The 20240-nt window shown below is 47.4% G+C and overlaps 1 protein-coding gene across 1 annotated transcript in view; it reads left to right on the top strand.

Annotated features, from left to right (window-relative positions):
• The window catches only part of Tubgcp3 (tubulin gamma complex component 3), a 62152-nt gene that overhangs the window by 23219 nt on the left and 18693 nt on the right, over positions 1-20240 (top strand). Inside the window, exons 9-16 of the mRNA XM_059244348.1 lie at positions 1509-1577; positions 1891-2023; positions 3240-3406; positions 11011-11121; positions 11397-11505; positions 13196-13385; positions 15504-15639; positions 16921-16989. Of these exons, the coding sequence (XP_059100331.1) occupies positions 1509-1577; positions 1891-2023; positions 3240-3406; positions 11011-11121; positions 11397-11505; positions 13196-13385; positions 15504-15639; positions 16921-16989 (984 nt within the window). The remainder of the gene's footprint in view (positions 1-1508; positions 1578-1890; positions 2024-3239; positions 3407-11010; positions 11122-11396; positions 11506-13195; positions 13386-15503; positions 15640-16920; positions 16990-20240) is intronic.

The following is a 20240-nucleotide window of genomic DNA, read 5'->3' as shown; positions in this document are numbered from 1 at the left end:
AGGGCCGGTCTTTACTCACTCCACCCTTCTGCATTCTGTCTGCAACGACAGCGTCTTCTTTCTGGTGGAGTGGAATCCAGTGAGTTTCCACGTGTGGCTGTTGTGAATCGTGCTGCAGCGATGGATGCACAACAGCCCTTCCCTCAGCACTGGCTCTGTGTCCTTTGGACGTGGGTCCTGGGTGTTGGCATCTGGAAGTTCTACTTTTAGTTCTTTGAGGAGCCTCTGCATAGCTGATGCAGCGTCTGTCCGTCCCTGACCCCGTCCCTGTCCGTCCCCTGTCCCTGTCCCCCCACCACCTCTCCACAGCGTACTGACTCCCCCTTCTTCCTCATCCCCTGATAATGGTGGTTCTTCTGGAGTTAGGCTGTTTCTCCGGTTTTGATTTGCATTTCCTTGGTGATTAGTGGCTTTGAACGTTTTCTCATATGCCCATTGGCTGTGTCTTTTAAGAAATGTCCAATTCTGTACTTTAAAAAATCAGACTCTGGGTTTCTTCATCCTTTATATATTCTGGGTATCAATGACTTGTCAGATGTGTGTCTTAGATATTTTATCACTGTAGTAGTGTCGTAAGAATCTTACCTGTGGTTCCCTTGGTTGGATCAGTTCGTCTTGCAAGTCTGACTTTGGAAGTGTTGCTGTGTGTCTACAAAGCTGGTGTGCTTGTCTTTAGAGCTACAGAAGATTAAAATGTGCATTTTATGTTCATCTTTATAGCTGAAAGGGCATTTTATTTTTCTGTCTGGTAAAATAAGCCCGTATTTTATGAGATTGTATTTTGCATTAAGGTGTGTGGGAAACCATGGAGCTGCATATTTATTTAAAGAGGATAGATTTTAGCCTTTGCTAGTGTGTTTATGGCGGCTTGTCTTGCAAAGCAGACTTTGGGCTGTGTGCTCTGTTTATAGCCTTGGTTCATGCCAAGAGGGTCTTACATTGGACTGTAGGCCAGTGGGACTCTTCTTTACTGCTTCTGAGAGTGTGCATTTAGTTCAGGCTGGAGATGCAGAGAGAAGTGTTCAGTGCACTGAGTGGGAAAGTAAACCATGTCAAAACAGGCTGGGAAGTTCCTAATGCTTGGAAGAACATTCAAGAAAGTTACTGTAGCCGGGCGGTGGTGGTGCATGCCTTTAATCCCAGCACTCGGGAGGCAGAGCCAGGCGGATCTCTGTGAGTTCAAGGCCAGCCTGGGCTACCAAATGAGTTCCAGGAAAGGCGCAAAGCTACACAGAGAAACCCTGTCTCGAAAAACCAAAAAAAAAAAAAAAAGTTACTGTAACTCTGAAACTTAGAAAGGCCACCTTTTTAGCTTCATGAAAACCTTTCACATCTCCATTTTTCTTCTGCAAGGTTTGTGGTTTTTGTTATTAGAATAGACGCTACAGGTCCAGGATTTCAGTTCTGCTGAGCTCCTTGGGAAGGCGTCTCCTCCCGCACAGAGTGAGCCGTTGTGTGTGCATGGTCATGCTAACCCCGCTTTCTCCCGCTTTCTCCCTCCCACACAGAGCTTCTGCGCCGCCTTGCATCAGGAGCTCAAAGAGTACTACAGGCTCCTCTCTGTTCTGCACTCTCAGGTAAGCGCTTCCCTTGGAATCCGTCCAGTTCTCAAGAGTTAGAAAATGGACACGGTAGAGGGGATTTTGTTCCTTCATGCACATACAAGAGTAACCACGTTCATAGTACGAGATTTGTTCACTGCATCCCAGAGCCAGTGAAGCTCATTTCCGGGTCCTGGTTGCCGTATGACGTCTTCGTTGTGTGCAGCTTGAGAGCGCTGCAGTTTCCTAGAGGAACCTTGACCTTATTGTTAGATTCACTTTGTGTGGGTTAGGGGCTGACGGCTTGTACTCAGTTACTTCTGTTTAACCTTTCCCTGTTGTTTTTTAGCTCCAGCTAGAGGACGATCAGGGTGTGAATTTGGGACTAGAGAGTAGCCTCACACTGCGGCGCCTCCTGGTTTGGACATACGACCCCAAAATAAGACTAAAGACCCTCGCTGCGCTGGTAGATCACTGCCAAGGTCTTCTGAGTTCCTCTCTAGACTTGAGTGCAAAACTTGTTTGTCGTCAGGGCCCACGGTTCTGCTCTGCTGGAGGGTACACTCAGTGAGCACAGACAGTAGATACAGGCTCGCAGGGAAAGTCACCTGGTGCCAGTGTGGTCTGCTTGTTAGCCTGAGGCTCTCAGGGCGCCACTGAGACGAAACTGGGAAGGGGGTGCATCTGGTGACTAGAGGCAGCTCTGTGGGCTGCATGCCAGGGCACATGCCTACCTGTGCCCTACCTGCACACTTGTTTACCTCACAGCCTTCTCTGCCTTCCCGTGCCCTGGACTGTTTGCTGCCACCCCTCCCTGAGTTGCCCAGGACCTGAACTTGAGCACCCCTGAGTCCAGGTTCACCGCGTACTATCGGGGGTAGCCTCCCTCACCCTGGTAATTCTGTGAAACAGAGAAGTGGGACAGAGCAAACGGCTCCTCCACTCCTCCTCACCACTCCCCTCCCCAGCTGGGTGCCTGCCATCAGTCCTCTTCCCTCTGGGCTCTTCCCCTCTGCAGTAGGTGTTGGCCACTGAGGCCCTGCAGCTGTCTGGCAGCAGTTTGTCCGTCCTGTTTGGCTTTTGGCAGATGTTGTTGTAAGAACTGCTCCTGAGTTCCTAGGCTCATCAGCCTCTCTGCTTGCACACCAGAGCAGTCTGTGTAAGACTAGAGGCCACGTAGAACCCTCAGCGTCCGATACAGCACTGACCACTGTGCTTGCTTGCGTTGCCAGGAGCCATTCTGCCGCTTCTGTGCCCCGCAGGGTCCTCCTGGGCCCACCTGCCGAGCAGTACCAGGGAGTTGGGCTCGTGCGCCACACCCCGAGTCTTGTCCCTATTGCTCCTTCGACCCTTTCTTTTCGTGGATACTATGGTGTGTGGTGCACTGCAGTGTGAACTGTGGATTTCAAGTGTCTAGACTGGGCAGCTGCTCCCTCTTGGTCACTTTTATAACTGAAAAACTCCTTGGCTGACTCCTGCTTGAGTGTGCAAAGCCAGACACTGAATCCTGGTGCCTGGGCCTTGCTGCATCACATCGCTGCTGCTATTGCTGAATATAAGAAGTTCTCACCGACTCAGGAGAGCAGATGCACTTGTCTCTGCTACTTGGCTGTCGCTGGTTTAGTGTTATGGGATTGGTTTGTGCCATGAATTCAAATTTGGGTATTTATTTCTGTGTCTTTTTCCTCATTCCCCTAGGACGGAAAGGGGGTGAGCTGGCCTCTGCTGTCCATGCCTACACAAAGACAGGAGACCCCTACATGAAGTCCCTGGTGCAGCACATTCTGAGTCTGGTGTCCCACCCTGTCCTCAGCTTCCTTTACCGATGGATCTATGACGGGGAGCTGGAGGACACTTACCATGAAGTAAGTACCAAGACTTGGGGTTAGGGGACGCCAGCGTTGCCTTCTCCAGTGTGATTTACCTCGACCGTTATCATTTCCTCTGATCGGGACTGTGCCTGCACCTCATTGGAAGGCCGATCACGTTTGGCATTGTGCTTTGTGATCAGTGCAGTCATGAGGTTAGGGGAAGCTGCTCTCCCAGGTTCAGTGCTGGGAGCTCAGCCAGGTGGAAGTGCATGCCGCTGCATGCCGGTGCTCCCTCGCTGACTGACGGAGCACGGCCTGGTGACACAGCTCCGGGGAGCCGTCTCTTCCTGTGGTCATTTGTAAGCTTGGTCAGCTGTGCTGTTGGTTTGAATGCAGCAAGCGAAGGCATTTGTGCTTATGTTCCTTTTGAAACGTAGGTAGTTACGGTGTGATGCAACATGCAGAACCATGCAGCAAACCCCAGAGGACTTCGTAGTTGTTGGGGACCAGGGCTAGGGACATCACACCCAAAAGTGTTGTCAGTAGCACTAAGGAATGGAAAGACAGGAACCCGATAAAAGTGGTATCACATATTAACACATGCTAAGAGGTTAAGAAATACATAGATGCCACGCTAAATACAGCATTCCTCACGAAAACTCCAGTGTTTGCCATGGAAGTAGGTGCAGGAGAGGCATTTTTTTTTTTTTTTTTTTTTTGTGGGGAGGGGAGGTTGAATCCAGGCCACATGCTTGCTAGACAAATGCTCAACCACTAAGCTACGTGCCCAGACTTCTTTCTGGATTTCTGAAATGTACGATACAGACACTGATTTACCGTGATGTGGTACGGTATAAGCTTAGGGTCTTCTTCTGAAGACACCTGGCTGCTGGGAACATGGGTAAGACTTTAAGGTCCGATTTATGGTGTGTGTGTGTGTGTGGGGGGGAGTTGTGCATGTGCGTGCCTGTGTGTGTGTCTGTGCGCACGTGCATGCATGTGTGCGGAAGCCGGAAGTTAGTCTCATGCATTTGCTCTTCAGACAACTTTTACCTTCACCTTTTGAGGCAGGGTCTCTCACTGACCTGGAACTTGCTGAGTAGACTAGGCTAGCCCTCCAGCATGCCCCAGGAGTCAGCCTGTCTCTGTCACTCCAGCACTCAGTTTACAAGTATGTGCCACTTCACCCAGGGTTTTTGTTTGTTTGTTTTTAATGGTGGTGTTATTTTTCTACTCCTCCTCCCAGGTCTGCCCTCCCTCCCTCCCACCCAATCCATACCCTTTCTCTCTCACTAGAAAACAAATGGGCATCTAGAAAATATTAATAAAATACGATAAAAAAAACCATACCAGAATAGAACAAAACAAATGGATAAACAGAAGAAAGAGAGGCCAAAAAAAGGCACAAGAAACATATAGATGCAGAAACACACACACAAATCCCATCAAAACACAAAATTGGAAACCATATATATATGCAAAAGACTGTAAGGTAAAGAAAAAAAAAGAACCTTATTTTATTTTAAATTGTGTGTGTGTAAGGACGGTGCCCACAGAGTCCAGAGAGGGCTTTGGCTTCCCTGGAGCTGGAGTTAAAGGAAGTTGTGAGCTACCCAGTGTGGGTGGTGGGTATCAAACTTCCGTCCTCTGTGATTGCCATACCCGGTCTCTGCAGCCCTCACCAGGCTGGCTTTGTTTTTCTTCACCCGTTGACCCATCTCTCTGCCCTAGGTTTTATAAGTTACTGAGTGAGCATCTTTGCTGAGTTCAGTAGAATTGGTTCATCTTGTCACTCAACAAACATAACCTCAGTTCTTGTCCCATTGGTAAAGATTTTATTTTTTCTTGCTTTTCTTTGGACTTAATTTAAAATTTCTAGAGAAGTTCCATGAGTTCTGCAAACGTCCCCTGGGTCCTTCCCCAGGGTTACCTGAGCGCTACAGTGTCACTGCGTTGACTCATCCGTCTTCTCAGACCTCCTCACACCAAGGAGTCTGAGGTCTGGTGCTGATGCATAACCCCTGAATTCACACAGGCACCCGCAAGACCAGGGTCCCCACTTTGCCTGCCAGGTCCTTTGCCCAGTGACCCTTTGACCCTGGTGCTGATTTGCCCCGCTCCTTTTGTTGGTGAGTGACGCCTGGTGAGGTGGGTGCAGTGTGGTCTTCGTGGGGTTGTCGTGTTGTCCTCGAAGTCACGCTGCTGTGTCTGGAACCTGCTCCCTTGCTGCTGGGTCTGCCTCACTGCCTAGATCTGCAGAACGTTCGGCCTGTTGAGGGCATTCGGGGCCAGAGTGAGACGAGCGGCAAGTGGCAAGATCCAGGTGGACTGTTGGGTGACATGTGGCCATCTTCTGTCCCTGAGTGTAGATCCCTGATGTCCGTCATTGTCTGGTGAACTCTATAAATAGTTTTCGTGTAAGTTTTAAGTCACTTTTGGGAAGATTATCTCTAACTGCAAATAGTAGATTACCGTACAAAGTCAGTAGGTTAGAGAGTTACATTGTGTATTTGATTGTTGTGTAATACAAGCTTGAGAGGTTTGCCTCTTTAGTCCTTGCATAGGCTAATTCCTTCAGCAGGGCCAAAGTGAGTTATAATTTCATTGTGAAATCGAATGTCTTCAGTGACTGCATGTGAGCTGTGCAGTCATTGTAGTTTATGGAATACCTGCACAGGAAATGCTTCTTCAGCCCTCAGATGAGGGTGCAGGTACCGGCCAAGAGAAAGTGGACAGGAGCCGAGCGGCAACTGTGAGCTGAAAACTGCCAGGCTCCTGTGCTGAGTCCTCACGGTCAGCCTGAGTGGCCGAGGAGTCCTGGTAAAGCACAGCCAGGCTCCTGTGCTGAGTCCTCACGGTCAGCCTGAGTGGCCGAGGAGTCCTGGTAAAGCACAGCCACCTGGTGTGTCTGTGAAGAAGAGCCCGGCGAGGACTAGTTCGGATGTGAGCAGCAGCACCCCAGAGGCGGGCTGGGGGCCCAGGCTCCACAACGGGGACAGAGACAGCTAGCTCTGCATGCTGCCTGCCACTGTGGACGGACCCTCTGAACTGTGACCAGGATAAGCCTTCCTTTCTTAGCTGTGTTACTGTCACAGCAGCAGACCATCCAAGTTTGCTCTACAGCGGACTTGAGCAGAGAGATGAGACATACTCACTGCCTGGAAGTGAAATGAGGCCGTCCAGTTTGACAGACAGAGGAACAAGGAGGGAAGGGAAGAGACAGCTTGAGTCTGTGGCATGGAACTGATGAACAAAATCCTCATTATCAGTGTTCAGTCGGCGAGAGACGCAGTGAAGAGGTCCATAGAGCAGCGAGACGTGTTATAATGGAACTGCAGAGAGCCAGAGACAGGGAAAGTCTTCCAGCAGCTGCCTTTCCAGGAGAAGGCCAGAAGGTGGCGGGTGCGTGGACTAACCTCACTGGGAGTTCTGCAGCCAGTCAGAGTCTCAAGCAGAAATAGAGAAAGAAGAGGTTCCTCTTCAGTAAAACCCAAGATTTCCCAGAATGCAGACTTGCCCAAACTGATTCACAAAGGAACAGGAATGTATGCAGACCTCCAGCAGGTCAGTGGGTCTGTCGGTGATGGAGAAACTCCCTGAGGAAAGCCAGTGATGAGAAGATGACTTGGTCGGTGAGTTTCCGTACAGACTCACCATGGGCCTTCTCAAGCTCTAGGACGTACAATGGGAAGGAGCGTGCAGTCTGTTTTATGAGGCCACTGTAGCACCACACAAGACACATACATGGGCACAAAGCCTCCACTATACCAGGAAGCAGAATTCAGGAGCGTATTGAAAATGCTCTTATAGTAAGGGGATTGATTCATCCCAGTAATACAGAGGTGTGGTCATAGTCCACCAGTGTGACAACCATGGTAATAGTGTAGGGACACAATCTACTCTCTTCATGCTAGAGAACTGTCTGGTGACATTTGGCACAGTTTGGTGACAAAATGCTGAAACCTGGACCAGAAAGGAACTTTTTTGAAACAGTAACAGCTAATGAGGCCGTCGTCCGCCTTCTCCCTGGATGAGGACCAAGACAAGGACTCCACCATCACCGCTCTTCCTCGGCCTTGTGCCGAGTGCACACTCTAGGACGGGAATGAAGAGATCCATCCGGTCAGGGAGAAAAGAAGTACACTTACCCTTTCCAGATGGCGTGATCTTTTTTTTTTTTTTTTTTTTTAAGATTTATTTATTTATTATGTATACAGTGTTCTGTCTGCACATATCCCTGCAGGCCAGAAGAGGGTGCCGTATCTCATTACAGATGGTTGTGAGCCACCATGTGGTTGCTGGGAATTGAACTCAGGACCTTTGGAAGAACAAACAGTGCTCTTAACCTCTGAGCCATCTCTCCAGCCCCAGATGACGTGATCTTAACGTCCAGAAAACCAAGCATGCACTGTGTAGATGTGCACTGGAAAGGGGTACACTGTGTCTGATAAGTTCTCAAACTACAGCCACCCTTGGGCAAAATTCCTTGTGGTTCTCTATACTCAGTAAACGTTGCAAACAGGAAATAAAACAGCTCCACTCACATCAAACACACTAAATACTTCAGGATAAAATTAGCGAACGATCAGTCTGGTACCCTTTGAAATACAGTACCTGGAGAGTTTGCCTGGTCCGTGACCTTTGTGACTCAGGGAAGCTAGCTGACGGGATTGCACCCCCTTTGAAGGTGCTGTGGGCTCTTCAGGACGAAGCTGGAGCCCTGGCATCGATAGCAGGCAGGTTGGTGTGGGAGCTGCTGTGCTCTGTGCTGTTGTATCTGATTCCTAGGAACTAAGTTGCATGCTGAGAAAATGTCCCCTTTGCTCCTGTTTTGGGGGTGGGGAGTGCACATTTGTCTAGCAGTTAATGAGAAATCAGGGTACAATGACATTTTATTTTTTTCCCCTAGATTCTTTCTGTGTTTGACATAATGGTAGAAATTAAAGGACCTTGAGGGGAAAATACATCAATATAATGAAGGCTTATTGCAATTATATTCTGACCTTGGTTCTTTCCTCCGCCACCATATATGTCTCACAGAGTTCATTATATTCTAAAGATGAGTACACCCTTTGTGCTCACTACTAGCTGCTCGTAGAGCGACTGCGCGCTCCTGTGCCCTCGATGAAGCAATGTGTTCATGACTTCCAAAGATGACCGAATTGTCTGGGAGTTTTTTATGGATTAAATTAAAATTTCTTATTGTTCACACTGATAGAAACCCCGCTACACTCCAGCCGTCAGGATAAATTGATGTGCTGTCTGTAAAACCTAGCTCTTGTGTTTAAGTGAATAACAGAGAAATACAATTTATATGCAATTAATCTCATCTGTTGACTGGCAAGCCAGAGGGCAGTTGTAGCACAGAGATGGTAACCGGAGAGGCCCTCGCGGGGGGTCTGTAACGTTTTCTTGTTTTTCTCAGCGTTAAGTTCAGTATGTGTTGCATGATAACCTCATCAGAGCAGAGTGTTTATTTCCCCCGAGCTGCCGTGGTTATATATTTTTAATTGGAAAGGTAATATACAGTTAAAGGGTATAAGATAGATTAGTTAGTTGAAAGCAAATGACCTTTCTCTGTGTTCACAAGAACACCAACATTCGTAAGCTTGGCCTACAAAGTCAAGTAAGTGGGAGACCTCGTCATTACAGGTGGGCAGTGGATTTCTACTGAAGAAAAACTGTTGATTGCTCTGAGAGAATGATGCTATCTAAAAAAACAAAACAACAGAATGGTTAGCTGGTATCAATTATTAAAGTTTTTCTAATTCACAAATTATTTGTGCAATTTAAAAGTTTTGATAGTATAAACACATCTAACAGAAAAAGTTAAAATGTTAGTAATCTGATCATGAGTAGGTAATATTTGTGTTTACTCTGTTTCAGTTGGACTGTGTATCATGTCACACATAATTTTTTCTTAGAAGTAGATAAATGAGTGTCACTTTCTGACATTAAATTCTTCTTCACCAAGTTCTTAAAATGTTCTTTGAAATTCTGATTAGCTATTAGTCTGGCCTATATTTGTAAATGTAAATTTGCATTTTGTTTTTCCTGGAAAGATTAGTGCTATTCCTCATGTCCTTGGATATAAAAGAAACTTTATTTTTAATGGTTATATGATCATTATAGATCATTGATATATTCACATGCTTTTTAACATTTTTCCCAACAAAACTGGCTTTATTCATCAATTGTGTGATTGTCTAAATGGAAAACCCAAGAAAAACCACTGTTAGAACTAATAAATATAATAGTTTCAAGTTTTTGATATTTATTTGTTTGTTTACTTTTGAGGCGGGATCTTACTATGTAGAACAGGCTGGCCTCGATACTTGCAGAGATCTGCCTGCCTTCCAATTGTTAGCTTTAAAGACATGCAGCACCATCCCAGAAAGCATATTAGAAGGATACGATACTTCAGTCAAAAAGATTTTGCCAATAAAAGATAATATTTTACTTAGAATAACTAATGTTAGCAATAATACAAACTAATGAAAGTAAAATGGTGAAACAGATGGAAGGTTATTTCTGTTATCTGGAGATGGGGAGATAGCATGAGAGTCGGAAAGCCCAAGGCTGTAACAACAACAGAATAGGGCAAATAAACAGCACAGAACAGCTGTAAACACTGTCAAGTGCTTCACTTTGGAAATTTGTAATGTATGTAACGTACGTATAATGTATGAAGACTGTTTACTAATAAAAGTTGAGATAGAAAGGTAGGCTAGAGACAGAAAAGACAGTCCACAGGAGGAGAACACCAAGGGGAAGTAGCACTGTGGGGTATACTAACTTTATTTAGCTAAGGGTGGAGAAAGAGTGCAGGGTACCCTGCTGGTGGGGGTGCTAGCTGCAGAGGCTTTGGAGATGTGTGTGGTGTCATATGTACAAACTGAACATCCCTCACCCGTCAGTTCTGCTTCCAGAAAGCATTTTGGTAGGGATCAGAGCAGTGGTACTCAGCCTTGTGGTTAAAGTGGAAGTGGCCTCTTTGTAGTGTGGATAAACTGGAGCAATGGCAGCTGGGTCTTTCCCTGCTACAGAAAGCCCTCTCTAGGGTGTGGGTGTGGGAGGGGGACGATGAGAGTCACGTGAGAAAGTCTCTTCCTCTAGTACCCCTTGGCCGGTTGGTTGTAACTGGCCTTTGCACGGGAGGCCCTGTGTGCTGTGGGCACTGCTGTGGTGGCAGTTTGTGAGCTGTGTATGTGCTCGGGTGCTGCTGACCCAGCCTGTGGTGTGCTGCTCTGAAGTGGAGGCGGTCAGGAGCACGTGAACCCAGTGAGTGCTAAGAATGCTCTGGAATTCCATGTTGATACCATGCTCAGAACTCCATGAGCATGCAGAAGCAAGCCCTGAGGACATGGCTCCTGAAGGCTGCCAGGGAGAAGCTTCATTGATGCTCGTGCTGAGGCTCGCTCCTAAGTCTCCAAGGAAAGTGCACCCTGTTTTTGTTGTAATTTGGTTTTAAATGTCTGGGAACATAATCACCTTCGTTTTCTGTCCAGAATGCTTTGTCAAACATGTTTACTGTATAAGTGAGTGGACTCCTAGTGTCTGAATAACTTACTTAGAGAATAACTATAATAATTTCTTTTGTTACTAGTCACTAATATTTTCACAAATATTTCTAATGCTCAGTGTTCTTTTGCTCTTAGTTTTTCGTGGCGTCAGATCCGACCGTTAAAACCGACCGACTGTGGCATGACAAGTACACGCTGAGGAAGTCAATGATCCCTTCCTTCATCACGATGGACCAGTCTAGAAAGGTAGGGCTGGAGGACACTGCTGTACTCGGAACGCGTGAACTATCCGGAGACGGATTGCAGTGGAAGATGCTTTCGCTGTGTTTTGCTGATGGACTGTGCTGATGATGTACGTTTCCCCGTGTGTTTTTTAGCTCCTGAACTCACATAAAGATGTGATGCTCGAGTCCTGTGGTTTTAATTCAGTGGCTGATATGAAACCTGTGAATGTTTGAGATGTTTGGAATATATGAAATATGAAATACATGAACAGTAATCATAGCTTATTTCCTTTCTAGGTCCTTTTGATAGGAAAGTCCATAAATTTCCTGCACCAAGTCTGTCACGATCAGACACCACCTACAAAAATGATAGCTGTGACCAAGTCTGCGGAGTCACCCTGTGATGGTACGGTCCTTTTGAGGGTGGTGACGGAAGGGATGGGGAGAGTGAGCATGGCTGGTCATTGTGATGGAGATGTGGTGACGATAGTGTGAGGTGGTGAGTATGAGACAGTGATGGTGACAGTGATGGTGACCTGGTGGTGACAGTCAGTGGTGGTGACCCTGGTGGTGACAGTGATGATAGTGACCCTGGTGGTGACAGTGGTGGTGACCCTGGTGGTGACAGTGATGGTGACCCTGGTGGTGACAGTGATGGTGACCCTGGTGGTGACACTGACTGATAGTGACCCTGGTGGTGACAGTGATGGTGACCCTGGTGGTGACAGTGATGGTGACCCTGGTGGTGACAGTGATGGTGAACCTGGTGGTGACAGTGATAGTGACCTGGTGATGACAGTGATGGTGACCCTGGTGGTGACAGTGATGATAGTGACCCTGGTGGTGACAGTGATGGTGACCTGGTGGTGACAGTGATGATGGTGACCCTGGTGGTGACAGTGATTGATAGTGACCCTGGTGGTGACAGTGATGGTGACCCTGGTGGTGACAGTGATGGTGACTGGTGGTGACAGTGATGGTGACTGGTGGTGACAGTGATGGTGACTGGTGGTGACAGTGATGGTGACTGGTGGTGATGATCCGTATAATCTACAGCATCTGTAGATGACTTGGATCACTAACACACCTTCACTCAGAGCATGTGTGTACACCTGTGAAATAATGTGGCCATGTGGGTGTTCAGTCTTTAAAATGTGAGTGAGACAGTAGCGTTGGAGCAGAGTTAACCGCTTCCTCTTTAGGAAGCGCATTGCTTTATCCCCTTCGTGATAAGAAGGTAGTAAATGAATGCGGCAGATGAGAAGGCAGTGTCAGCTCACGACTCAGACTGCGGAGGTCCCTTTCTGCCTGCACTGTGCCTCTCCCTGTCGGCGGCGGGTGGGAGCCGCCCCTCCTGCCCCTTCCTGCCCTCTCGTGGCCTGCCACGGCCGCAGTGTTCCCAGACTCCCGCCATCTTGATTCCTTTACTCTGCATGTTGTATGGAAGTGGTGCATGAGAACTCCAGCCGAGAGGTTTGGGGAGCCCCTGTCTCTCCACAGTGGCTAAGGGCAAGGCTGACCTGTGTCAAGGGCTTCTGAGGTCAGGAGGCGGCCTGTGCAGTTCCTGAGAGTGCAGCATCCCGCACAAATGGCTTGTGTGCAGACTTGTAACCTCTCGGGTGGTCCTGGGAGAGAGGTGGGATCCAGAGCCGGCTTTGGGAAGATGACTGTGTTTAAGAGATGGAAGAGGAGTCAGAAGACCATTTATAGTGCTGGAGTGAAGACCTTTCCATCATGATAGAACACACAAGAGGTGTAGGTGGTCTCCTGGAGTCTCCTAGTCCTGCTGGGAGACTGATGCTCGGATGTGGCTGTGAGACACGTTAGTGAGACTTACTTTAATGACATCCTGCATGGTGATCCTTGAGCTTACAGGCGGTGCTGGGCCTGTTCCTCCTGGAAATCAAGTGCCAGCATCAGCTCCTGGTACGGGGGATGCTGGCCTTTCCGTCTCAGACTGCTTTGCCTTGACTGACTGACTGGCTGGCTGGGGTCTACACTGGTGGTTGGCTCTGGTTTCATGGATGCCTTTACTGTTCCTTTGTTAGGATACATGTTACACATGGATGTGTGCCTTTCCCTTTTGTTTTCTACAGCTGCAGATTTATTCACAGATTTAGAAAATGCATTTCAAGGGAAAATTGACGCTGCTTATTTTGAAACCAGCAAATATCTATTGGATGTCCTCAATAAGAAGTACAGCTTGCTGGAGCACATGCAGGCCATGCGGCGGTACCTGCTTCTGGGCCAAGGAGACTTCATAAGGCACCTAATGGATTTGCTCAAGTGAGAAGCTCCATCTTTAAAGTATGCAGTATCTCTAACATGATAAAGACCTGACATCAGGAGGAAATGAATTGAATTCTTACAAAGTCTGTGTTTAAAACAAACTACACAGATAAAATTTTTGTGGCTTAAATCCCTTGCTTTCTTCTCTGGTTGCCAGCAGACCATCAGATGTGTGCCTTGCAGAGTTCAGGGGAACCCTCATGTCCCAGTGAGCACCATGACATGTACAGTAGCTCTCTGAGTGGGTGGAGTTGGGTAATAGTCACAGTCAATTTTGCTTCAATTTGAAGTTAATTTGATAAATGCATGTTTTAAATTGAGAAGCGTTGCCCTTCTCACTGTGTTCCCTCTGGTCTTCCTCCTGTTGTGGAGCATCCACACTTGGTGCAGCTCAGGGCTCCAGACAGGGCTGATGAGGACCGGGCCATGTGTGGGCACAGCAGGGCAGTGTTTTCATTGAGACATTGGAAGGTGTTGTCACTTGCTGTGAATCAGTGTTCCCTTTAGGATACACAGTTAAACATTCCTCTTAGGACAACAAAATAGCAAGCTACCTTTGCACCTCGCCTGTGCTAACGACGCTGATGCTCTGGCCCTGTGGCCTCACAGTTAGCTTTATCTGACTTCCTGGAGGTCCGGACCCCAGCTGTCCATCTCATCACCTGGGGAGTTAGTGTGGTGGTGCTGACCTGGAGCTCCTGAGTTAGAGCTGGCCACTGGCTGGTGTGGACGCTTGGCATTCCCACATACAGTAGAGCATTTCCACACCAGAAGTGAGGGAGCTTTCCTGGAGAGTAGCGTGTGTGATAAGGAGCTGTTAAAGGGAAGATGTTCTCTAGGTGCTTGTGGAAGGAGTGCATGGGGTGTGGGGTGTGCAGAGTGGGCACGTGTGCGGGCAGCCTAGCCAGGCAGTGCAGAGAGAGGTCTGGAGAGCACTGCAGACCCCCTCTGCCCCTCTGTCCTCCTGGAGTGTCACCGGACACTGCAGTTCTCTTCTCAGAGGTGAGATTTAAGTGTAAAGGGAGAACCGTCAGCCTCTCCTGCCTTCCCCTTGTCTCTACCCAGCACTGCATAGGCACACCTGAGGTGATCTCTTAATCAAAGAGTGGGTGCTTCATGTTTGGAAATACAGCCCTTACCAATGAAGCATGGTGGTGTGGCGCTGATGGGCCTTTGGAACTATGATTTTTATGCTTGTGTAGACATTGAGTCTTTGTAGGAAATTATAATAATCCTACCCATAGGCCAGTCATAATTGGGAAATTTCATCAAAATGTATAGCATCGTAAATGCTTTTAGCCTAAGCTGAATGAAAATTAATGTTTTAAGTATTTTGAAGAAATGTGCTTTCTACAACCCTGTGTGCAGTTAATGTCATGAAGCTTTTTTTGATGAAACAATTTGTTAAAAGTATTTTAATAGATTTTCAGCACAGAGGTAGGAGAAGGAAGCACTCAGAAGACAGCAAAACATTCCAAATCATAGTGTGGGTGTTCAGAGTGGCTGGCTTTGTTGTCTTTACAGTGGGTACTGTAGGCAGAAGTTTCTGTCCCACCAGCAACTCCCAAATACCCAGCAGATGCTTCCCAAATTACCACACAGAAGCTTATTTTAATTATAAATGCTCAGCTAGTAGCTCAGGCTTATTACTAACTAGCTCTTACACTTAAATTAACCCGTAACTCTTATCTGTGTTTTGCCATGTGTCTTGGTAACTTTTCTCAGTACAACATTCTCATCTTTCTCGCGTCTGGCTGGCGACTGACTCCGCCCTTCCTCTTCCCAGCACTCTTAGTTTGGTTGGACCACCTATACTTCCTGCCTGGCTACTGGCCAATCAGCATTTCATTAAACCAGTTCAAGTGACAAATGTTTACAGTGTGTAAGAGGATTATTCCACACCAGGGTACACACAGGGTTTTGGAGCCGTACTTGAAAGGACTTCTAAGAAACCTACCTGAGACCACAGGGTGGATGCTAGGGGCACCATAATGTTTTTGTAACTACATTTATCCATCCCATTTGTCTTGTTAGTTTTTGAACTTTTACTTTTTAAATTCATAATTTAAAAAAATTCAAATAACAATAACTTTAATTTTAAACACATTTCTTAAGACCAGAACTTGTTCGCCCAGCAACAACTTTATATCAGCATAACTTGACGGGGATTCTTGAAACGGCTGTTAGAGCCACCAACGCCCAGTTTGACAGTCCGGAGATCCTCAGGAGGCTAGATGTGAGGCTGCTGGAGGTATGTGAGGCTCCTGGGGGCGTGTGAGGGTGCTGGGGGCATGTGAGGGTACTGGGGGCATGTGAGGGTACTGGGGGCGTGTGAGGGTGCTGGGGGCGTGTGAGGGTGCTGGGGGCGTGTGAGGGTGCTGGGGGCGTGTGAGGGTGCTGGGGGCGTGTGAGGGTGCTGGGGGCGTGTGAGGGTGCTGGGGGCGTGTGAGGGTGCTGGGGGCGTGTGAGGGTGCTGGGGGCGTGTGAGGGTGCTGGGGGCGTGTGAGGGTGCTGGGGGCGTGTGAGGGTGCTGGGGGCGTGTGAGGGTGCTGGGGGCGTGTGAGGGTGCTGGGGGCGTGTGAGGCTGCTGGGGGCGTGTGAGGGTGCTGGGGGCGTGTGAGGGTGCTGGGGGCGTGTGAGGGTGCTGGGGGCGTGTGAGGGTGCTGGGGGCGTGTGAGGGTGCTGGGGGCGTGTGAGGGTGCTGGGGGCGTGTGAGGCTGCTGGGGGCGTGTGAGGGTGCTGGGGGCGTGTGAGGCTGCTGGGGGCGTGTGAGGGTACTGGGGGCGTGTGAGGGTGCTGGGGGCGTGTGAGGCTGCTGGGGGCGTGTGAGGGTACTGGGGGCGTGTGAGGGTGCTGGGGGTAGCTGAGTCCCAGTGTCCTCTTTAGTTATTGTGTTAGGCACAAATGGGTCATTCCTGGAAACTAAACATCCTGGGTGTGCTCTGCCCTGTGTTAGAGGAGGCAAGTTCCCCTGCTTAAGTCACACTGTCTTACTAAGGGGACAGCTCCCAAGGCAGATACTGTGCATGAAACAGGTCCCACAGAGTATGGGGGCGTCACAGATGTTTAGTAGTAAATTGGAGGTGATTCGAGTGGTCAGCAGGCAGGGACCACAGCTGCTCCTCAGACCACTGGTGTCTGGCAGTGGAATGACAGAAGGGCTGTGCTGGAGGTGAGGCTGTGAACATGAGTCCTCACTGGCTGATCTTCGGTCACTACTAGAACCCACTGGTTTTCTTGAAATACGGGCCTTTTGAGGTTTAGGGCCTGATAGGCCATGTGGTTTTGTCCTAAAACGGTTCTGAACTTTGAACCTGTCTGTAGCGTTTGCAGAGCACATGTGGTGTGTTGCACTACTCCTCACCACTGTAGGTGCTGTGCTGGTGAGGAGGAGCCCTCTGCTCGCACAGCAGAGCACTTCCTGGTGTAAAGCCTGTCCGTTACTTTACCACTGTTTCTTTGGGCAGTTAGCAGGTTCTTCAGCAGTAAGTACAAGCCTTTCAATTGTTTGTTGTTTATTTTATCACTGCAGGTGTCTCCAGGTGACACTGGATGGGATGTCTTCAGCCTGGATTACCATGTCGACGGACCAATTGCCACTGTAAGTCATTCTGTGTCCTCGTGTGATATTCACAGCTGCTGGATTGCTGGACATTCTATTGTTTCAAACTGGCTTTCTTGTCTGAAAACTAAGGTTCCAAGTAATCGTGCTCTTAGGATCTGCCCACTGAATGAGTTGCTTAAGCTAGATAATTATTAATGAGAGCTGAAATGCTCTATTATTTTAAGAATTCTTAGAAATATCATTTGTTCTGTCACAGGTTTCAGCAAGTGCTTAATAAACGCATTGTTCATTTTACACCATTATTCTTAGACTGTAGCAACTAATTTAGGGTAATTTGGAAGGAAGCATAAAGTATATTTTCGGGGAATCGTATTTTTCTTACTTAGATGAAATTTGATATTTAGCATTCATTTAAGCAGATGAGTCGATAACTGTCACATTGTTCATAGCTCTTTCACTCATGTGTTGAAAAAGAAGGACCGTTTCTCCTACCACGTCACAGAAGCTTGGCTAGGGGGATTGTCTTTACATGTCTGCATTAAACTGCCTTTCTTTAGGATTGAGTGAGTCCTCCTGACCACAGAACCTCAGAGACTTAGTCATTTCTGTATCTGAAATGCTGCGGAAATAAGTCGTATTTCTTTTCATTATTGGGGCTGTTGGCTAAGCAAGGTCTGGCTGGGCTAAAATCCCGTCTCTAGTGGTGGTTGCAGAGGGGCTTCCAGACTGCCCCCTCTGTGGGGTAAATCACATCCTTGCTGTGACCATTCCATGGAAGCCACATTTACAGAATGTCACGTGTCTTAAGTCCACTGTGGCCTGAGAGCTGTTAGGGAGGGTTCTTTGACTCATGAATCCCATATTTGACTTTGATCAAGTCAGAGCTACTAGTTTAAATGCGCACCTGTTCTTATCTTTCACCGTATTCTGAGTGAGTGGCTTTTCTCCTCAGCTTGTGTCCCGAGTAGTGATTAGTTTGCAAAACCGTGTGGTATTTCAGCAAATTATTTAAGACTTTGTATTATCTGCTTTGTTAGTTTATGTGCATTATGTATTTTCATGCATGAAAGATACAATACCAAGGCCTGGGATGTAGCTCAGTGCTAGAGCACTTGCTTAGCATGTATGAGTTCCATCCCAGGCCCCAAAGCCAAAGATGCCATAGTAAAGATAATGGCATCGATTGTTAAAAAAGTGAAAGTGCTTTAATGAGATGCTAGATGGGTGGTCTAGGTGTGTCATGTCAGAGTGACATTGTGCGCTGTGTAGAGCTAAGACTCAGGTTTTGAATTCAGCTTTAGCAGGACTGAAGGAAAACAGTTCATACCACAGCTTTATTTCAATGGCACATCTGTGACAGCTGTGTCTGGTCCACAGGTCAGTTTGTAGGCAGCTGAGTTGTTGTGACAGCAGCCTTGGATGCCAGATGGAGGAAGAAGGAGGAGGAGGACTCGGGTTGTTTGGTAGCTCAGCCAGGAATGTGGGGTGGGGTGGGTGGGTGGGTGGTGCTCTTCAGTGTTGTTCATGGGTGGTGAAGTTTTATCAGTTGCCATAACTATAGGCATATTCTCACACAAGCACAAGTGTTCAAACTAGTATTGAGCCTTGTTTGTCAGATTTAATTGTATGTAGAAGTTGCCGAGATAGAAAAGGAGGGGCCGGGGAGAGAGCTCAGTGAGTTAAACTCTGCTGTGTTGGCTTGATGACTGCAGTTCAGGTCTCTGGCTCTCATGCTGAGTGGACGTGGCAGCCCTCCTGCCCAGTGAACAGGAAGCAGAAGCAGGAGCGTCCCCGGAATGAGCTTGCTGGCTGGACGAGCTGAATTAGTGAGATCTGGGTTCAAATAAGAGACTGTCTCCATAATAGATGGAGAGCAGTTGGAGACATCTGGTGCATATGCACCCATTACACACACACATGCCAAAAGGAAAACACGAAAGATAAAAGGAAGCCTATTGTATAAATACAGGTTGTTTTTTTTTTTTCTGCTTTTCCCTTGGTTAATTTGTGTGTTACCTGCTTCCGTTCTATTCTCATTAATTGAGGTTCTCATTTTGAACAGAAGTTAATTATAGTAAGAATAAATCTTGTAGCAATCATATAATTATATCTTGTATAATAGCAATGTTAGCTTCTACTAATTCTAAGATATAAAATGTCAGTGAAATTTTTGGGTAAGTCTAATTTGGGACGTTGTGAAATTCACAACCCAGGTTACTGAAGAACACATTAGCTAAATACAGCTCTTTAACTATATGAAGTATTTCTGGTTGACTTTGCTTTTCATGAGTCTCAAGTTATTTGTGGTAAAGTCCATCCAGACTGAAGTGTGGTGAGGTCACTGAGTCTTGATTCCAGCTGCAGAAGGCTGATTTGGAGGCCTGGTGGCCATGCTGTGTGCTAGGGCCTGAGGTTGGTGAGGGAGGCTGAGAACAGGGCATCATCAGGGCTGCTGTCCCACGCAGGGCAGGATGGAGACTTGCTTGCTGTTGAGGTCTCTGCAGATGAGGAGGAGTCTGGAGGAGTCCTAAGTGTATGTCTGGACTATAGTTTCCCTTAGGTGAGCTGAGGAGTCAGATGGTGAAACTGCTGTGGGTGACTCTTGCTTCCTGGACAAAGCAGTGAATGTCTTCCTCTTACATAGTCAGTACATGAAAGATGGCTTAACTGAATTTTTAAAATCAGTGAGAACGTGGTACTTCAAAGGCCACTCTAGGATGTATCTTGTCTATAGAGAAGAATCCAGTAATTGACTCATGGCATCTAATCAGTCATGTTAATCTCTGTTGTCATAGAGTGATAATTAGCAGTGTAGGAAGCAAGTGGTACACAGATAATTCCCCAGGCCCTGGATTTGATTTTCAGATTACTTAAGAACAGTTTTCAGTCACTCCTGTGTGTAGCTGTTTGCATGCCTTCCACCATCCTCCTCCTCCTCCTCCTCCTCCTCCTCCTCATCATCATCATCATCATCATCATCATCGAGTGCCTTCCAGAGCTGTAGGAGGAAGTGCTAAATGGTCTTATTAATAAAAAAAAAACCCCAGAGCCAAATAACCTGCCACCCAAGGAACAACATGCCAGCAGACCAGTAAAGCCATGGAACATGTGGCGAAACATACATTAATAGAAATGGGTTAATTTAAGATGTAAGAGCTAGCTAGCAAGAAGCTTGAGCCATAGTCCATCCAGTTCATAATTAATATAAGCCTCTGTGTGTTTATTTGGGTCCGAGCTTGGGTGGGAGAGATTTGTCTGGATCACAGGGCCGGGCAGGACCAGAGAAA

The sequence above is a fragment of the Peromyscus eremicus genome, chromosome 17 (genome assembly GCF_949786415.1).
Source record: "Peromyscus eremicus chromosome 17, PerEre_H2_v1, whole genome shotgun sequence".
NCBI classification, from domain to species: Eukaryota; Metazoa; Chordata; class Mammalia; order Rodentia; family Cricetidae; genus Peromyscus; species Peromyscus eremicus.
The sequence above is the reverse complement of the archived record's forward strand: the minus strand, read 5'-3'. Positions and strand labels throughout refer to the sequence as shown.